Raw genomic sequence first — 14,282 nt, 5'->3', positions numbered from 1 at the left:
TACGAACTTTTAGAACAAAAAAACAACAAATAGATAAGTAGACTCACCTAGAAATTATTTCAAAGAAATACTGTAAATAAACCGCCTGTTATAATAAGAATTTTCCAAAGGAAATAGATGAAAGGAGTCGCGCGAATTCGCCGAATCTTGAAATTCCATTGTAGCTGAACAGAGCCGGCCCAAGGATCCATTTTTTCTTTGTTCGACAGAAGATTATGATTATATCATGTACTGCTCAAGCATCTAGTTATTTTAAGAACCTCATCTCGTGTGGAGTATTGTCAAAGGCGCCTTCTATGTCCAAAAATGCGCATACTACGTTTTTTTTGTTCGACGGAGCATCCCGAATTTCATTTGGCAATTGTACCAATGTAGTATCCGTAGATTTGCTTCCTTGGTTTACGTATTGAAGAGTTTGGAATTGTTTCTGTTCTCATGTAGTTATCTACAGCTTTGTCCATTATACTTTCCTACTTTAGGTTATTTCGGCTCTTCTCCACAGCTCTGGAATATACCGCAGCTCTAAACTGCTCCAGGATTTCTTCTAGTTCATTTTGAAACAGGATTGGGAATATTTTATTCACTCCTGGCGACTGGCAATTTTCTTTGTTCATTGCTGCACTGCTTCTTCTACTTCTAGTGCAGCAATATGATTTATGATTGTTTTTTTTTTGGTATTTGTGGATTAATAAATAAAACACATTCAAGACCCCTCACAATTTATTAAATTATAAAGAAATAACAGAAAAATATGGATATAATCGATAAATATGATTGTATAGATACAAATTGATAAAAAAAATTCCTAAGATTGACTGCCCGCTTTCCTCTTCCTCTCGTCTATCCAATTTCGAATTTCTTCGGCTAATTCCGTATGTGGTATTATTTGGTCCATGGAAAGTGGTGATCGATTAAAGGGATCCGTTTGATCGCTTAGCAAATGCCTTAAAAATATTTGCAACTGACTAAAACAGTCACTTTTGGAAGAATTTAAGTTCTATTAAACTGAATTTATTCAAGAACGTCAAATACTATCAAATATGGTACTTGCATGGTTTGAGAAAAAAAAATAGTGTTTGAAATTTGACATACAACTTTTATTATATATTTTTTGTAATTATTTGATCAATATTTATAAAGAAAAAAATTTGTAGGTAGTTTAAACATTTCAGTAAGGCCGCCGCCATATTGCGCGACGTCATAGGTATAAAATAAACGCTGAACTTATGATACAAAGTAAATACGACAGTTATTCTCTCGGTTATTCTAAAATAAACTTTAATTAACCTGAAAAATGGTATATAAATCGTGTTTTATGACAGGATGTAAAAATACGACCACTAAAACACCTAATATGCCAAGAAATTCGATTATACAACAAAAATGACTTGAAAGTGTTTTTCGTTTTGACGATCCTACCAGATGTAATTATTTTTGTTGCTCGGATCATTTTAATTCAACTTATTTTGATATTTCATAGTAATCAAGTTTATTAGGCTTCTTATTTTCAACGTGATTATGTAATAATGTAAAAGCTTAACCTATAAAAGATTGTATCCGATTTATTCTTATATATAGAAAAATTTATATGTAACTAATAAATAAAAACTGTATTATAACAGCACACGATACGTTGCCAGCAACGATAAGCTCGTGATAATCAAACTGCTCAATGTTTTTATTAAATCTATGACGTCACAACAGAAAACCAACGAGAATCGTTTTCTAATGTAGTTGATAATTTGAAATGTTTGCGATTTCGGATTAAATATTTAGAAATTATTTTTTCACTTTTGATTGAATATTTAATTTTTGACGTTATTTCATATCAACAACTTTAGAAATAAAAATTTTCTTCATTTTATTCTGTCCCGGGTTTTACTCCACCATCCACAGACTCCCATTTTGTTTAGATCACTTGCTACTTGACTTCCCCATTGGTTGTTTGGTTTTCCTTTTAGCCGGTTTCCGAAGGGCTTCCATTCTATTTTGTTTCTAACTTCACTATTTCTTTTATCATTCATTTTATGTGACCTAGTGATTGTATGTGCTGCGATTTTATACACCTGGTGTTTAATTTCATTTCTTTTAGTGAATCAATCCACTTTCTATCCATTTTCCTTTTTTTAAATTAAAGTTTATTGCATGTTTTGGGTTTTGGCCCATTTTTTCCTCTGATTGGTATTACTCCACCATATACAGACTCTCATTTTGTTTAGATCACTTGTTGCTTGACTTTCCCATTGGTTTTTTGGTTTTCCTTTGAACCGGTTTCCATTCTGTCACGTTTTATGTGTCTTAGAGATCGTATTCATAATGATTTTAAGATTTCTCTAATTACAGCATTCATATTATCCGTCACTGAACTTTTTTGACCTCTTCTTGTCATTTTTCTTCCTAAAGTGTCAAGTTTTCCATCATCGGCTTCTGTTAGATTCATAGTTCCTCCTCCTTCCTGCTGTTCTGTAGATTTTTAACAGTAGCGGGAATTTATGATATGTTCAATTAATACTATTTTTTTAATTAAAATGATTTCATAAATTTGATACTCAACATCCCATAGTGGCTATTTTGAAGGTAAATATGAAAAAAACAATTTTCGAATAGAAAAAAAAATCAATTGTACCTCGCAATTGTACTCCTATCGACGATTTGTTTGGAACTTGGCAAAATTACAGGATCCATCATCAAGGTAGACATAATGGGATCTAAAAAGTGTTCAGGCGCTTCCGATAATACTTCTTCATTAGCCATATATTCGTTAGCCTTTTCCGCTACTTTATTCGCTACTTCTTTCAATTCACCTATCAATGGTCCACCGCCGATTCTCAACAACACATCTTCGGCTAAAGAAAAGAGATTCGGACTGTATGAACGACCGTCTTGAGATACAGCGAGACAAAAATTGTCGCTTTCTTTCAGATTAACGTAAATCTTACAAATTTCCAAAACCGTATCTGCCGGATCGAAATGGTATTCTTTGGCATCTTTTACCTAAAAATAAAATTCAAAAACTTTCAAGGGATTATTAGAAATTTGAAACGAGATGCAATTATCGAATCATAACACTTTTTACCTTGAAATTTTTTTTATTAGGTCCCACCAAATTCAGTAAAAAGTAATTTAACATGGCAGCTATCCTATCTACCATCGTACTATGGGTAAAAACCAGATTTATTCGCGAAGTTAATTTTTCCAACATTCCTATCGTATCTTTGCCTAATATGTTGTCAAATCTTGCTAAATTACCGATGTGGTGCATGTAAGAAATATTTTGTGTCCTCTCTCTCACGTTCATATTAGCCCATTCACCACTATCTCTATAAAAAAATATTACGTAATGTTTCTCTTACGTCTGGTGCGTCTTTTCATTAAAAAGAAGAAAGAAAAGAACGTTGAGCGCCAATCGTGACGAATTATCGCATCACTTAATAAGTCGTGTGACCCACACACAGATGGCACCGCTATTGTCAAATCCGTATGACTTTTAGGAAGTACCAACTTTCAAAAGACTATGTGTCAAATTTCATGACATTTAGATTAGTCAGAACAAAGTGACAGCCATTCAAGTGAAGCTAATTTTGTTATTTTCAAATGAATGGATTCAAAAAAATTTCGTTTGTTGGATTCAAAACAGACACCGATAATTGTGAACGTTCTGGTCGTCCAATTGAGCTGGTTACTCCAAAAAACATCAAATTGATTATATCTAATCGTAAATTGAAATTGCGCGAGATAACTGACTTGACTGAAGATATCAGAAAGCAGAGGCTTGTTTACAAACAGTGGTTCAACGTGTTGTTGATTTAGAAAAGTGTTTGATCATGTTTACAAGTGATAAATCAGATGTTTTGGGTCGATATGTGACAATGGATGAAACATGGATCCGTCACTTCACTCCGGAACCAAAATGATCATCGTCTGAGTGGACTGCAGCCGGTGAACCAAATCCGAAACGTCCAAAAGCACTTCTGTAACTAACTTTTTTGTTTTTTGTTTTTTCCCGGCAATACACTAAGAGTGCACTCACTTATTTTCTTCTTTATTTTGAAGACAAATAAAAATGTAAAAAAAAACTAATTTTAAATCAAAAAAGACCCAAAATCAAAACGATTCAAAAACATAAAAACATTAGTTAATTAGAAATTAATTTGAACTGAACATCATTAAGCGATTTTCGTTACTTACTGTGCTTGTTGCATTTCTTTTAACTTCGCCATATTCGCTAGAGCTTCGTCCAACAAAAAAATTGCGTCATTGATTAATAAATTGGAGAATTTTAAAAATAAAGGAGGATTTACTGCTTCCATATTCGTTTCCGCTTCTTCAGCTAATTGTCTGAATAAAAATTAAAACGATTTGTTGAAAAAAACGATTATAATGGGTGGCGCAAAAAGAATGCATGCATTTGAGTTGAGTAATGGGAGTGGGAGGGTCGGGGATCGGTTGTTTTCTAGGTTAGAGCGTCCAGTTTTAGTAGCAGTGGACCGTGACGAGTCGCGTTTTCGCTGTTGAACATTTCCTCAAAAGTAATGAATCTGTTCGATACCTGATCGCAACACAATACTTCGAGGAGTTACCTGGTCGTCCTCGCACGGCGCCAATTCCACAGAATATCAACAGAGTTAGGGCGTCGGTTCCTCAAAGTCCTCGCCGCTCCACTAAGCGGCGCTCTCCAACTCTGAGCTTGTCTTGACGGTAACTGCAGCACATCCTGAACGATGATTGTCAAAAGGAATGGAAAACTTTGAAAAAGGAATTTTGATCAGTTCACTGCAAACAGTGAATATCGATATTCCAATGATCTAAGTCATAAATTAGATAATCTGAACATTGTATTCATGTGAGTCCATTTTGTATGTAATCAAACTAAAGCAAATTATACTAGTTTGAAATTCGAGCGTTCTTTTTGCGCCATCTCGTATAAGCGTTAATGTCTGTTTTGGAAAACCGTGATAACGATATTGTAGAAAAATTATTGCCTAATACCACAGTACCCAGATTTTCTATAAAGTTGTTCTGTCGGGATTAAATCTTCAAGATTTTGTTTCTCTATCTTCTATTTTAATTCTAACTTGCCAGTTTTTGAAAAAATTAATTTGTTATCCCTCCTTTCACTCCAATCGAGGAAATCGATAAAACCTCGGTATATATCATTAATCGTCCTCTATGTACAGTCCAAGAGTGTTAAATTTCACCAAAATGTGTGGTTCTATTATTCTTTATATTCACCGGTAACTTTTTCTTTGCTTTTGTTACCATTGTGCTCACAAAAATTCCAGTTATCGTTATTAATTTCCTTCTACTTTCTTTGTATAATAATTTTCATGTACATTCTTATTTTTTGTTTATTTGGAGAAGAGAACAAATAAATTAGAACAAATCCCTGTTTGGTTACGTTTTAAAAAAATATAAATTCAGTTTTCTACATATTGGAGCATAAATTTCTTTTTATACAAATCTGTTCTACCTACTCGTTCCTCCCTTGATGATATACATCTGTATTCCTGTTTTCTTCCTTATTTTTTTTTTCACAGTTTCATCACGAACAAATTAAAATCAACTCCAACAACTGGGAATTCAGTTGGGGGCTGCAACCATCCCGGATTTCCACATATAAGGCCAACTCTCATCTTTAATATATAGAAATATGAGTTGTTTTTAATTAAAACTGCTTTTATTCGTTGTATGGCAGCTCTGCTGTCTGTGCAGATCGAAATTACTGCGTTGTTGCGGCGTCGATTGTGTATTGCACGTCCACATTCCGTCACAGAAAATACCTCGGCTTGGAAGACGGTAGCGTGTTCCCCAAGCGAAAAAGATTCGCTTATGTTGGGGTGGGAGTGTCTGCATTATCAGATGAGTTGTTGTTTCGTGTCCTCAGAATCAGTGTATACTGCAGCAACACCCAAATTGGTTTAAAACCGCCTAAGTGGAAATGAGGACATAAATTGCTACAAAAGCAGCTGAGGCTCTTCATGTGCGTCGTATTGCAAACATAGTTTCCTCATATTTGATGTAGTTATATTGAACCAGTAAAAGGTTTGATATTTGGTCTATTATCTTTTGAAAATCAATTTCTTCTTCGGGTAGCACAAGCATTTGAGTGCCGGAACAATATTTGTTTAATTCTACAGCAAAATCGTAGCAATATCGCCCGAACGCCTACCAGCCAAAAATTCTTTTCCGCAAAAACTGGAACCGTCCACGCGGTCTTCTCCCTCAGCTGCTGCCAGTCCTTGTTCTCCTTTTGTTTCCTAGTTAATTTGTTGTCGGGTTCTTTCTTCTGTTACCTTTATCTTCATGATTTTTTTCATGTTTGGTTTTGGTCATAAACGGGATTAAGTTTTCTTTATTTGGCGTCGTTTCTGTTACTTCTCTGGTGTATATTTTTCCGCATTAGGTGCAGGTGTCCTCTGTCTTTCCAATTTTTTCAGTAAATGTGGGAAAAGATCCGTGTCCTGTCAGTGTCTGACTACGGTGAGGGCAATTGGCCCATATTCTGGGTCATCCCTTAAAACATAACAGGTTTTAGATGCACCCAGATCAAAGATACATTATAGTTTAGGTTTTCTGACATCTTGACAAAATATTTTGTTCCTTCCATGGTATATTATTTGCGTTGGAACAATTTAACTTCTGACGAATATTTTTTATTACAATTTTTTATAGACTATGTGGGCCAGATAAAAAGCCATTATTGATTAAGCATACAGAAACAATTATATAGTATATTCAACATAAAATTTGTCTATGGATCATTGAAATTCAATAATGATCATTATATGTACCAAATATTATTATAATTGATAGTTGAATCGAAAAAAAAAAAACGAAATTGGTGTCTAAAAGAACCCCAAAGGAACTAACAATCAATAATAAACTTCCCGAATTCCCCTCGTAGAAATTATGTAGAAATATTCACCTAAAACTATCTAAATGTTCCGGTATTTCCCACAAATAATCAAATACGGCATACATTGGCCTACGGTAATTGAATTTTTGTTCAAATTCAACACTTTGTCCGGTCATTTCGATTTCTACAAAAACATTCATCAAATTTTCAACAATCTAAAAATAAAAAAAAAGCATAAAATAAGCAAGGATAAGAATTAAACATCTCACTCTTCCTTTATGAGGATGTTCATTGAACAACATCCTCCTCTGTGCACCTCCTATGTTGTTTCCTTGAGGTTCATCCTTATGGAAAGGAAGAAGGGACTCTAAAGCTTCTGCTAATCTAGCTCTAACATGTGGATTTTTCATGTGACGCCTAGAACCCATGTAAACTAAAATGAACGTTAATATCGGACTGAGTTTATCGTATCCTTGTTCTTCGAAACTTTTCTGCGAGAATCTTCTTATAAATACTAGGAATGATACAATATTTTCAACTAAAAATTCTGGAATGCATCTAAAAATTTATATAATAAACTAACGTTGATTAACGAGTATATTCATCAGAATTCTCACTTCAAAGTATCTGGTACTCTGGTATCTAACGGAAAATTTACTGGTAATTCTTTTAACGGTGCATACGCAGTCGATTCCGGAGTGTGTCGGTGAACCGAAACCTGACATAACCAGTAAGATGTTGCCGATATCAAATCGAACATTTTTTGTAACATATCTGGATCTGACAGAGCACACTTTAATGATAAATACCTAAAAGAGGCATCGAATAATACCGAGTTAGTATATCTGGAACCAATTGAACCGGTTAGAATGAAAGTGGCATAAGACATCAAAATTTGAGCAAAGGAGCCACGTATCGATCTCAAATTTTTCGTTAAATTGGGAAAAATCTCCGACTGAGTGATATAAATTGTTCAAAGACGTCTATGGAGACAAATCTCTATCTCGTGCGGGTGTTTTTGAAAGGTGTAAGCGCTTTAGTGAGAGCCGAGGGAGCAAACCAAAATACAAGGCATTGTTGATCATTTTTTTGGATATCATGATGACTGAATGGGTTCTACAGGATCAGAATGTCAACCAGTCTTACTATTTGTCAGTTTTGGCAATACTACGAGGACTAGGTCGTAAAAAACGGCCAGATTTTGCACCAGGACAACGCACCTGTCCATAATGCGCTATCTGTGCTCGAACACCCGCCAGAATCACCAGATTTGGCAACGTGCGACTTTTTTTTGTTTGTGGAGATAACATCTGCTTTGAAAGGGACCCGATTTGAGTCGATGGAAGCGGTAAAGCATAAAACGGCAGAGCTCATAAAGGCCCTCGCCAAAGAAAACTTCCAGCACTGCTTCGATCAATGGAAAAAACGTGTGGAAAGGTGTGTGGCGAGGGGAGGGGAGGATATTGACGGGGAGCATTCGAATAAATTTTTTCTTCACTTTTCCTTGGATCCACACCCCATATGGAGTGTGAAAATACAAAAAAATTTTTGTGTCCAAGGGAAAGTTTATCTATTTTGGTAGTTACTCAATTTGGCCATAAATTGATGTCACTTTTACTCACACCGACTCAATTGCGAATTTCATTCTACTACACCAACACGATTACAATATCATGTGTTTTTTTTTGTACTCACTTTGTCAATTCGTCACTCATTCTGTCCTTAATTGTACCTACTAAATCTGAATTACCACCTGCCTGTTGTAAAGCTTCATTAAATGCCCTTTGAATCCTACCCATTTCCTGGAAATCGAAAACACCTCTAACGACTTTATTGATATGATTCAAATAATCCTTACGTGATTTTGGCGAATTAATTTATCAACACCCACTCTAAATCCTAAATCTATAGATCTGTGAGCCATAAAGAAACATTCAGTTACGAAATTATAACTATTCGCCATCAATCTTTTTTCTTCTAAAGTATCATCAGAGGATACTGGTAAAAAACAAGTTTCAGTAGACATATCAGACATGTGGATATGTTTTTGTTCGATATCTTCATTCTAAAACAATTACGAACACTGTGACTGGTGTTGGTCCAAAAAAATCAACTACTAGTTTTTAAAGTGCACTAGAACCTCGCTAATCCGAACTAATTGCGACCGAAACCGGTCCGGATTGCCGAAACTGAACAATTTACTTCAATTAATGGTTACGATCAATCGTTTACTGCAAGCAAAGGGTGGTTGTACCGATGAAAAGTTCGTCGTGGCGTCCGCCAGTTGACAATAACTGGACAGCAATTATCTTCAAATAAAGCTGCGGCCCAAGCTTATCTGGATGAGTTCACTGCTATCATTACTGAAGGAGATATTCTACTCAGCAGGTTTACAGTGCTGACGAAACCGGCTTAAATTACAAGCGTTGCCAAACAAAAGTTTAGCTTCGCAGCAGGAAACCCGGGCCCGGGTTTAAAATGACCAAGGAACCAATTACCATTGATTATGGTCGGTAAATAAAAAAATCCGAGTGCATTTAAGCATGTAAACATCAAGTTCCTACACGAACCAAACATGAGCTCTGAGACATGGCTCTATTTAAACTTTTGTTTGTGAACTTCCTTCCTACTTTCAATTTCCATATAATTTGTCTTTTTCTGATTCATTTTCAATCCTATTTTTCCTGCCTCTCTTACAAGTTTATCTAATGTGTCCTCAAAATTATTTCGGTCACTTGCTATTATATTTAAATCATCAGCATATGCTATAACTGGTATTCACTTATTAATGATACTTCTATCAATATCACTGTTACGAACTCATTTCCGCCCTGGAGCCGGTCCTGTTTGGGTATAGTGAAATTCTGAAATTTGGCGAAGGCGCCACCTTTGACGAAATACGCGAAATTCGTTTGATCTTTGTTTTCATAAGTTTTTATAACAAGGGATTTATTTACATTGTTTCTTTTAAATAATTTCTATTTATTCGTTTTATATTTTCATTTTCTAGATATTTTGAGAAATACTTTGGGATATATAAACAGTTTAGGTAGCGCAGTTTAGTACAGTTTATAATAATAATAGTCGTAGTGAACAGAAGAAAAATAGAAAATAACCGAAAAAACTAAATAAATTATTTGAGTTAGTTAAGTTATAGTGATAGTGAATTATTATAAGTTAGTGTAGTGTATTTAATTAATTAAGAACTTAAGAGACAGTTTTAATAATTCACCTCACGAATAGAAATCATATAAATAATTAAGAAGAACATTACTTTCCCTTATTATACCTTCAACAACTCAGACGGTCCTTTTTTTTGTTATTACCCTTCCCCTAGAATTTAGCATAGTCATTTTCATCAATCTTATCAACTTTTGGGGTACTTGTAGTTTATCCATGTCCTTTTCAGACTGTCGAATGCTTTTTTGAAGTCGATGAATAGCAATTGCAAACTAATATTGTGCTCATTAACTTTTTTCGGTCACTTGGCATCTACTGTTGATTTTCCTAGTTTGATTCTCCCCTATTTCTGGTTTCACTATCTTCTTCAGTCTTTCGTTTATTATTTTTGTTAGTATTTTCTATACGGTATTAAGTAAATTAAATAAAGAATATTTTATTATAGGAAGGGATGTACAAGTGCAACAAGTTATTTTTGATATCACCGTACATATTTCTAGAAACTATATTTTCTACGATACTTATAAGATATTTAAAGCGAAATTATTATTGGTCTGTACGTGCTTCATAACAATAAATAACGTTATGACATTGTATACGATTAGATAACCGTCTTGCCAGAAATCAACACATTCCTTTTTTATAATATTCAATATTAAAATTTCAGAATGTGGAGAATCCTTTTAGAACAAAAAATCAGCTATTTTCTAATTATTTCTTGTATATATCCTCTAGAAACTTCTTGTAAACCCTCTGGAAACTTCTGCATAACTGCAACCCCCAATCGGTCATCCACCCATATTTTCTCTGACCCTTTATTGTGTTTCAGTTTGTTGTTCACTTCAGTCGGCTTTTCTTCATTTTATAGTATTATATCATCTTCTTCGTTTTCACTGTCTTCTTCCGATAATAATTTTTTTTTAAATACTAACTCCATTTTTTTTTCTTTAATATTTGTTGTAGTTCATTTTCTATTTTGTTCCTTGATATGTTATTGTTATTTTCTACATATATCATAATCATGTAAATCAATATAAAAATCTACTTACTGGTACTGCACAATATGTCGGATCCACTTTCAATACCCTTTCGTCATTAGTTTTTGAACAAAACGGTTGGCACAAACTCAACAACAAATTACTTAAATTCAACATAAAACCATCTGTCACACTAGTATATATAGCGGGATTTAATTCGGGAGCATGAGTGTTCCATATTTTGCCTCTATTGACATTGGTATGCAAACAATTCCCCAACCACAATAAAGTTTTTTCTTTTACTTTTGGACTACACTTTAACATTGCAAGAAAGAATTTATGTAAATGCTGATTCTGTTTAGAAAGATAAACCCAAAGGAATTCTTCCGTACCAGCATTTCCCATCTGAAACAATAAAGGAATCGGAAGTTGATAATCTAAAATGAAGACTTGTAAGGCCGAATAACAACGGATCAACTCAAAAGAAACCCATTTCTGATGCAAATTTCTAACCAGTTTGCAATGAGTAACAACCTTTGTGTTTGAATGGGGAGCTACAGATGGAGCAACCGGTTTGACGAAATGTGATCTGGCTACTCGAATCACCTGCCTATCAAGGGTTTCAATAAACGAAGGTTATTTGATTTTCAATCTAATCACCAGAACACGAATAATACGTTCTAATAAAATTTCTGTCTTCATTTATTTTATTTCTTGGTGCAATATTTATTATTTTTTTAAGTAAAAAGCAAGCTTAAGAGAGTAAACCCAATTATTTATTTAAAGAAAAGTCTGGAAAGTTAAAAATTGTTGAAAATTTTAACTACCTCGAATTGTTATAAACCAAAAAGTCGGTCACAATTGAGTCTGCTGTGTGTGTCATTAATCAGTTGACAACCAGTTAGTTTTGAGTTTAATTTCTTTTCAATTGCTCCATGTGTATTGGACCTAAAGGTAGTGGAAAATGTTTTGAGCAGAACTAAACAAAAACGATGCACACAATTATTAAAGTGAAGACTGAAAAAGTCCGTTTGATGGTACCATAAAATGGGTTTACATCAGTTGATCTTGCAATGGTTTGGCAACCTAGGCAACGTATAATAGCAAAGTGTAGCACATGAGGAGACTCGAATGAAACTACTTTGCAATCTGAGACAGTTCTTGTGCTGCTACCAACAGTCTAGAGTTCACATTTTGATTGACAAATTATTTCAACTGTTGCAAGATCAACTGGTTTGCAACCTTTTTTCAAAACAGTTGCATTGTGCACAGTGCCTTATAGCCAAAGAGAAGAAGGTTAAAAATTGCATTATAATTTTATTTAGGAATAGAATTTAAAACATTGATTCATTTATTACCCAAAAAGCATTAAAAGTTTATATTACATTATATCTGAAAGTAAAAAATATAATTTTCTCTTCAGTTCATAATTAGTAATGAAAAATTAAACGCGATTGAAGTTGAAGTACTTAAAATTGTAAAAATAAGTGGTAGAATCTTATTTCAAATGTAAAATTGTGTTCTGCATCAATATGACTCATATTTCTACTCGATTTCCACTACCTATAGGCATATATCATGTCCCAACTTTTCATTTTACACTATAAACTATTGGAACACTATTTTTTAACTAGGCTTACCTGGTCCATAGGATTTGTAAAATGTATAAATTTACCAACAGGAGTTTTGGGTAATACAGAATGATTCAAAATTGCACCTATTACTGTTAGGGCGAATTCGCCTCCAATATTTTTTTTCTTAGGAAAACAGCTTTCTATAAATACATCTGCTAATATATCATAGTTAGGTATAGTATCGAAATAATTGAAAATACAAGGATTTACATCAGTCAGACTACATTTAAATAATTCATTCACGATTATTGTATTTATTGATTCTACAAGAAATTTCAGAGAATCCAAACCTAGAAACGTTCATTTTTATTAAGAATCCTGAAAAAATAATTGTTACTACTTACTGGTATCTTCTATACAAACTCTTTTAATGGATTCTATAAAAAATACGTCCGCCCCAATTTCGGCATTCTTTAAAATACCCAAAATATCCTCAGAGATATTTTGTCCTGAATATACGTCTGGTTGTATAATAGCAGTAGCAACATTTTGTAAAATTTTATCTTTAACTTCTTCATACTGTTCAGAACTTAATTGGCCTAAGTGACTATTCAAATTTTGCATGCAATGGTATAAGTATGTAATAACTTTGGTTTCTTGTATGCTCTCTGTGTCACTTCTCAAATCAGAATTGTCGTTACATAAAAATAGTCTTTCAAATAAGGCATACTGTAATAAACTTAAGTCTAAATCAACTTTTTCGTGAACATTATGAACATCTTCCAAATACAGTAAACCTTGATTGTAAGTTTTATTTGGATTAATGGTGAATCTGAAAATATTTTCTAGTATATCATTAAGATTGCCATTTTTTTTAGATTCTTCGATGTCAAATAGACCCGAAAAAGGATTTGATCCTGACATAATTTTTAAAAATCATTAATAATGTAAAAAACAAGATTTTTGACAAATCATAGATGTAATTGTTGACATAACGAAAGTGACGTAAGAAAAATGAAGTAATAAATTCTTCTTTTATATTTATTAGTCAATGAATTTGGTTTTTCGCATTTTTATAAGCTTGCTCCAAATGTTCTGAAAAATCACAAAATAAATTTATTTCTATTAGTTTTCTGTAACTTTTTAACTAAAATTTGTAGATTTTATTGAATGTCGACAAAAATTAATAGTAGCCTTGTCAAAGTATGTCATCAGTCACTATGTAAACTGAAAATAGTTCAAAAGTACCAAAAACGTTATATGACATGATGTTGTAGCCAGTGTTGCCAGAGCTAGTACAATTGTACAATTTTAGTACATTTTAGTGTAATTTATACGCTAATACATTTTTCCTTTTTTTCTAATACATTTTCCCTGCGTTCGCAAATATAAAGTTATTTTATATTTTCGTTTAATAAAATAAACTAGAAATTGTACTAGATTGTAACAATAATTAGAAAACAGAGCCAAGTTGATTTTAAATCAACTTGGCTCTGTTTTCTAAATATAAATCAATGATTTATATTTAGATCGTGAGATTTTTGTACTACATTGCTAATTTTATCGGTAAACTTTATATAAATTTTTCATCCTTAAAATAATAATTGACACAGTCTATAACATTTTTGGAAAAAAAAATTTAATTTAAATTTATGTTTATACATCTTTCTATAATTTTATTAAATTTGTTTGAAG

At 33.2% G+C, this 14,282-nt stretch overlaps 1 protein-coding gene across 1 annotated transcript; it reads right to left on the bottom strand.

The window, feature by feature from the left end:
• Positions 1-707: 707 nt before the first annotated feature.
• On the bottom strand, positions 708-13,775 carry LOC130904140 (ubiquitin conjugation factor E4 A). The gene is made up of 12 exons (XM_057816727.1): positions 12,992-13,775; positions 12,654-12,937; positions 11,086-11,418; positions 8,715-8,921; positions 8,552-8,658; positions 7,474-7,665; positions 7,126-7,414; positions 6,926-7,071; positions 4,189-4,338; positions 3,077-3,320; positions 2,627-2,994; positions 708-944 (listed from the first exon to the last, which is right to left on the bottom strand). Exons 1-12 carry the CDS (start codon positions 13,509-13,511, stop codon positions 806-808), a joined length of 2,979 nt encoding a protein of 992 aa, XP_057672710.1. The 5' UTR covers positions 13,512-13,775; the 3' UTR covers positions 708-805.
• Between the last annotated feature and the right edge of the window lie 507 nt (positions 13,776-14,282).

This window comes from Diorhabda carinulata, chromosome 2, assembly GCF_026250575.1.
Source record: "Diorhabda carinulata isolate Delta chromosome 2, icDioCari1.1, whole genome shotgun sequence".
Classification (NCBI taxonomy): domain Eukaryota; kingdom Metazoa; phylum Arthropoda; class Insecta; order Coleoptera; family Chrysomelidae; genus Diorhabda; species Diorhabda carinulata.
The sequence above is the reverse complement of the archived record's forward strand: the minus strand, read 5'-3'. Positions and strand labels throughout refer to the sequence as shown.

Excerpts from the sequence above, each read along its gene's own strand:
- LOC130904140 (XM_057816727.1), bottom strand. The coding sequence starts at position 13,511 with ATGTCAGGATCAAATCCTTTTTCGGGTCTATTTGACATCGAAGAATCT. Across the intron at positions 3,321-4,188 it reads AAAGAAATGCAACAAGCACA|AGATAGTGGTGAATGGGCTA; the intron begins GTAAGTAACGAA and ends ATTTTTTTATAG. Across the intron at positions 2,995-3,076 it reads CTAATAAAAAAAATTTCAAG|GTAAAAGATGCCAAAGAATA; the intron begins GTAAAAAGTGTT and ends TTTTATTTTTAG.